The following is a 5,816-nucleotide window of genomic DNA, read 5'->3' as shown; positions in this document are numbered from 1 at the left end:
GGGCATTCATGTAGGCAAGAAGGAACCATTTGGGTGTTTCATCTTCAATAACTTGTTATAAGAAAGAGAGTTTATCTTTAATGACGAAAAATCAGAAAAAATGGAAAAGTATGAAGAGGAAGATAAACATCACTCATGATCTCATCTTTCAAAACCTTTGTGGTTTTTTTCCCTTTTCTTCGGTTGGGGAGAGACGTTGTCAAAGTGATGTTTTTGGGAACATTAACATGACAGTGATAATTTAGGATGTACTGAGGGAAGAGCCAAGGCAGGGAGACTATTTAGGAAGCTAATTCATGGGTCACTGGGCAAAATGGTGGTGGTAGCCATGACCAAAAGGAGGAAGGGATGGATCAGAGGCAATCAGAAATGAGGAGTGAGTAAGTCCGGATGAATTTAGACGTGGAGAGTGAGAGTTGAGACAGAGGAGTTAAAGGTGATGTAGAGAGTTCCACTGGAGGATGGGAGAATACATCACTCATTTATTTCATCCATTCATTCATTCAACAGAAATGTATTGAGTACTGACTACCCTCATGGAACTCACAGTCTAATTGGCAGGGGGGCAAGGGAAAGAGACAGATAAAAAAGCAAAATAAATAACTATGAGACATACCATGTTAGATGGTGGTATGTTTTATGGGGAAAAATTGAGTACTGAGGCAGCTAGGGAGTGTGGCAGGTGTAATATTAAACACGGAGGTCAGGGCAGATCTCAGAGAGGGGATGTTTTCCATAAGGAACTGAGAGGCTGAGGAAAGGAACTCTCTGGTTACCCGGAGGTAGGAGCTTGCCCTGCTGAGGAGGAGGGGGTGATGGGGGAGTATCGGGAGGAGGAAAGCCACGGGGGCTTTCAGCAGAAGAACGACTTCTGACTCCGGCTGTTATGTTGACAAAACACTGAAGAGGGACAAAGTGGAAGCAAGGAGAGTAAGGTCACATCCACAGAAACAAGGAGGTGTATTCGTTTGCTTGGGACTGCCATGACAAATTACCCCAAACTGGGTGGCTTATGAAAACAGAAATGTATTCTCTCCCAGCTTTGGAGGCTCGAAGTCTGAAAACGAGGTGTTTGCAGGGTTGATTCCTTCTGGAGGCTCTGAGGGGATATGTTTCCCAGCTCTCTTCCAGTTCCTGGTGGCTTCTCCTGGCTTCTGGTGGTTGCCAGCAACTCTTGGCGTTCCTTGGCTTGTAGTCGCATCTCTTTAATCTATGTCTCCATCCTTGCGTTGCCTCTCCTCTCTTAAAAGCATATTTGTCACTGGATTTGGGGCTCATGCTAATCCAGGAAGATCTCATCTCGAGATTCTTAATTACGTCTCTAAACACCCTTTTTCCAAATAAGGTCACGTTCACAGGTTGTGAGTGGAGATGTCTTTTGGGGGCGACCATTTGACCACTCCAGGAGGTCAGGAGGAGGAGCTGGTGTTTGGAGAAAGGTAATATGTTGCCAACTGTCTGTGACCTCGGAAAACTCGGTGATTCTCCAACAGTTTCACAGGCAGGTGCTGCCTCATTCTCCCAAAAACCTGTATGAGTCACCTTGGCTTCTCTCAGCGATGAGGTCCTGAAAACAACCTGACGATAAAAAGCCACGGTTATAACCCTGAACCATAGTTCAACCAAGGCTTTTCTGCAAGAAGCCTCGGCTGTGCAGGAGTATTCTCGTCTTGTGATCTACCCTGATAAAGGATTGACCCTGGAGGACAGTTCGTGGCCCCGGCACCTTCATTCGAATGAATGAATGAATGAGTGAATGAATGAACAGCTAACTGAAATCTCACCTCTGGCCAGCGTTGAAATTCAGAAGAGATTCTAATATTTGAAGTCAGTGGTTCTTATGCTTATTTTGTGGAATCAAGCATGCCCTTAAGAATACAGTAGAAAATTATGGATCTTACCCCTCCTCCCCCGTAAGTATCCTGGTTCTCATTATATACCATTCCCAGGGACTCACTGATGGAGAGTCAGCCAGCCCATGAGGAGGTGGCCCACAGAGTTCCTGAAGGCAAGGCCACACTTTTCTTATGAGAGGATGGTACCTCAAATCTTTACCCCAGAAAACTGCCTAGCCTCCTTCGTCTCATATGGCAAAACAAAGAAGATTTGTGCCCGGAAGTTTTCAAGGGCACCAGGGTGCCAGAGAGCTTAGAGCAGGAGTGAGTCCGAGCCAAAGGGCCTGGTCAGGAGACGCTGATACCATCCAGGGAGAGGTCTTGAAGGCTCCGCGGCTGCCTCTGAGGAAGGGGAAAGGTCCAAGGCAGCATGCGTCCAGCAAGTGCATTGGTGACGGGCTGTGTGCAGAGGGCAAAGGAAAGAGGCTTTAACAAGGACCCCGGGCTTGTAAGGCCAGAGACACGCAAGAGAGGCAAGGTAAGCTGAAGCGCAGAAGGGACTGATTCTCATGACATGTTCAGTAGCTTGCAGAATCTTCATAAAGTCTACATTCAGTATGGAAACTTTGAACTCTAATCGCTGAACTTGTGGACACGATAGAGACGATTTATGTAAACATCTTTCGCGAGCATGTTGGACTTCCCTCTCAGAGTAAATCCGGACTTTGATTGCCGGTAGCTTTAGAGGAACAGCTTACCCTTTTTCTCTGCAACATCCATTTTCATTTGTCATAGGACCTGTATTAGATTGCATATAATTGTGAAATTAAAGTGTCCTAATCTTACATAAAAATTGCTTTTAAAAGGCATTTGCAAATAGTTTCCATGGAACCCTCAACTTGAATCCTAAAAGGGCAAAACTCTGAGAGCACAATGTGAAGATCTTACATTGCAAAAAAGTTCAGATTGTATATCTAGGCCATGTCTAAGAGGAGAAGGAAGGCCTATGGGCTTATGGAGGTTTAGGGTTAGAAAAGGAACGACATTTATTTTTTTAAAAATACTCTGTGTGGGTTATAGGTGGAAGTTAACATATAGACATGGAGAACTGATCGGTGGTTACCAGGGAAAAGGGGGGGTGGGGGGAGGGCACAAAGGGTGAAGTGGTGTACCCACAACATTACTAACAATAATGTACAACTGAAATCTCACAAGGTTGTAATCTATCACAATCTTAATTAAAAAAAAAAAAAGAATACATGAGGCAGACCTCAAAAAAAAAAAAAAAAAAAACTCTGTGTGGGGTCGGCTCGGTGGCGCAGCAGTTAAGTTTGCACGTTCCGCTTCTCAGCGGTCCGGGGTTTGCCAGTTAGGATCCCGAGTGAGGACGTGGCACCGCTTGGCAAGCCATGCTGTGGTAGGCATCCCACATATAAAGTAGAGGAAGATGGGCATGGATGTTAGCTCAGGGCCAGTCTTCCTCAGCAAAAAGAGGAGGATTGGCAGTAGTTAGCTCAGGGCTAATCTTCCTCAAAAAAAAAAAAAATGAAACAACAACTCTGTGTGCTTATGCACATGTCCACATGTGGAAATGCATAGGAAGCCAATCAGCAGGGCAGGAATGCTGTGAACATGGTTCCCTCTGAGGAGGAGGGTGGGAAGGGGGCGGAGGGAGGGGACTTTCACCTCTTTGGTATTTATTCTCTAGGATCATTTGAATCACTTAAATTGAGACTATATTCACAAATTAAATGTGTGATTTGAAAGAATTAAAGGAAGATAAAGGCAAAAATGTCTCCTAGGACTGCTGTAACAAAGTACCACAAACCGAGGGGCTTAAAACAACAGAAATTGGTGGTCTAACCTTTCTAGGGGCTAGAAGTCCAAAATCAAGGTATCAGCAGGGCCGTGTTCTCTCTGAGATTCTGGGTAGGATCTGTCCTACCGTCCTTGCCCCTTCCAGCTTCTGGTGTTGCTGGCGACCCTGGCATTCCTTGGCTGGCAGCTGCATCCTTCCATCTCTGCCTTCTTCAGTCTCTGCCTCCAACAGCATGTGGAGTTCTTGAGTGTCTGTCTTCACATGGCCGTCTCCCCTCTTCTTGTAAGGACACAAGTCACGTTGGATTAAGGGCCCACCCTACTTCAGTATGACCTCATCTTAACTGATGACATCTGCAAAGACCCTATTTCCAAATAAGGCCACATTCTGAGGTATCGGGGGTTAGGACTTCAACACATCTTTTTTGGGGACACAGTTCAACCCAAAACAACATACCAAAGCTGGTACTGGAGTTCTCATTTTCTCTTCCCACCAAACTTGACTTATAATGTTCCACTTCCTATTCCCCTTCCCTTTAAAAAACATCACATGTAACAATGAAGTGGCAGAAAGAGAAATTATGAGTACAATACCATTTACAATTGCAACAAAAAGAATACAATACCTAGGAATAAATTTAACCAAAGAGATGAAAGATCTGTACATTGAAAACTATAAAACATTGTTAAAAGAAACTGAAGAAGACACAAAGAAATGGAAAGATATTCTGTGCTCTTGGATTGGAAGAATTAGCATAGTTAAAATGTCCATACTTCCTAAATCAATCTACACATTCAATGCAGTCCTTATCAAAGTTCCAATGACATTTTTCAGAAATAGAAGAAAGAATCCTAAAATTTATATAGAACAACAAAAGACCCCGAATAGCCAAAGAAATCCTGAAGAAAAAGAACAATGCTGGAGGTATCACACTGCTTGATTTCAAAATATACTACAAAGCTATAGTAATCAAAACAGCATGGTACTGGCCCAAAACAGACACACAGATCGATGGAACAGAATCAAGAGCCCGGAAATAAATGCACACATCTGTGGACAGCTAATTTTTGACAATGGAGCCAAGAACACACAACGGAAAAAGGAAAGTCTCTTCAGTAAATGGTGTTAGGAAAACTGGACAGCCACATGCAAAAGAATGAAAGTAGACCATTATCTTACACCATATACAAAAATTAACTCAAAACTGATTAAAGACTTGAATATAAGACCTCAAATAATAAAATTTCTAGAAGAAAACATAGGCAGTACACTCTTTGACATCAGTCTTAGCAGCATATTGTCAAGTACCATGTCTGACTGGGCAAGGGAAACAATAGAAAAGATAAACAAATGGGACTACATCAAACTAAAAAGCTTCTGCACAGCAAAGGAAACCATCAACAAAACGAAAAGACAACCTAACAATTGGGAGAAGATATTTGCAAACCATATATCTGACAAGGGGTTAATATCCAAAATATATAAAGAACTCTTACATCTCAACAACGAAAGAACTAACCCAATTAAAAAATGGGCAAAAGTGGTGGCCTGAGCCGTTGGTCCTGCGCCGAGATGCTTCAAAGCCTTATCAAAAATGTTTGGGTCCCCATGAAGCCCTACTATACCCAAGTTTACCAGGAGATTTGGGCAGGAATGGGGTTGATGGGCTTCATCGTTTATAAAATCAGGAGTGCTGACAAAAGAAGTAAAGCTTTGAAAGCTTCGAGTTCTGTGCCTGCACATGGTCATCATTAACCAGCTTTACTTGGAGTGCGCATCAGATGGAATGTCAGTCTGGCTGTAAATTTCAACAAGCTATGTTAGATGAACACATGGAGCATCGCTGTACACTTATAGGAGTGCCGTTTCCTCATGGCCTGAATAAATGTACCTATGAGATGCAAAAAAAAAAAAGGGCAAAAGATCTGAAACAGACATTTTTCCAGAGAAGATATACAGATGGCCAACAGGCCCATGAAAAGATGTTCAACATCACTAATTATTAGGGAAATGCAAATCAAAACTACAATGAGATACCACCTCTCTCCTGTCAGAATGGCTTTAATTAACAAGATGAGAAATAACAGGTGTGGGAGAGGATGTGGAGAAAAGGGAACTGTCACCCACTGCTGGTGGGAGTGCAAACTGGTGCAGCCACTATG

General features: G+C 43.2%; 1 protein-coding gene across 1 annotated transcript; it reads left to right on the top strand.

Annotated features, from left to right (window-relative positions):
• Nucleotides 1–5,198: 5,198 nt before the first annotated feature.
• LOC106842173 (ATP synthase subunit ATP5MJ, mitochondrial) lies at nt 5,199–5,568 on the top strand. Its single transcript, XM_014858536.3, has one exon. It carries the CDS (start codon nt 5,227–5,229, stop codon nt 5,407–5,409), a length of 183 nt encoding a protein of 60 aa, XP_014714022.1. The 5' UTR covers nt 5,199–5,226; the 3' UTR covers nt 5,410–5,568.
• The last annotated feature ends 248 nt before the right edge of the window (nt 5,569–5,816 follow it).

This window comes from Equus asinus, chromosome 1 (assembly GCF_041296235.1).
Source record: "Equus asinus isolate D_3611 breed Donkey chromosome 1, EquAss-T2T_v2, whole genome shotgun sequence".
In the NCBI taxonomy this organism is placed as follows: domain Eukaryota; kingdom Metazoa; phylum Chordata; class Mammalia; order Perissodactyla; family Equidae; genus Equus; species Equus asinus.
Note: the sequence above shows the minus strand (reverse complement) of the source record. Positions and strands in the feature narration are given on the sequence as shown.

Coding starts and splice junctions, on each gene's coding strand:
- LOC106842173 (XM_014858536.3), top strand. CDS start 5,227: ATGCTTCAAAGCCTTATCAAAAATGTTTGGGTCCCCATGAAGCCCTAC.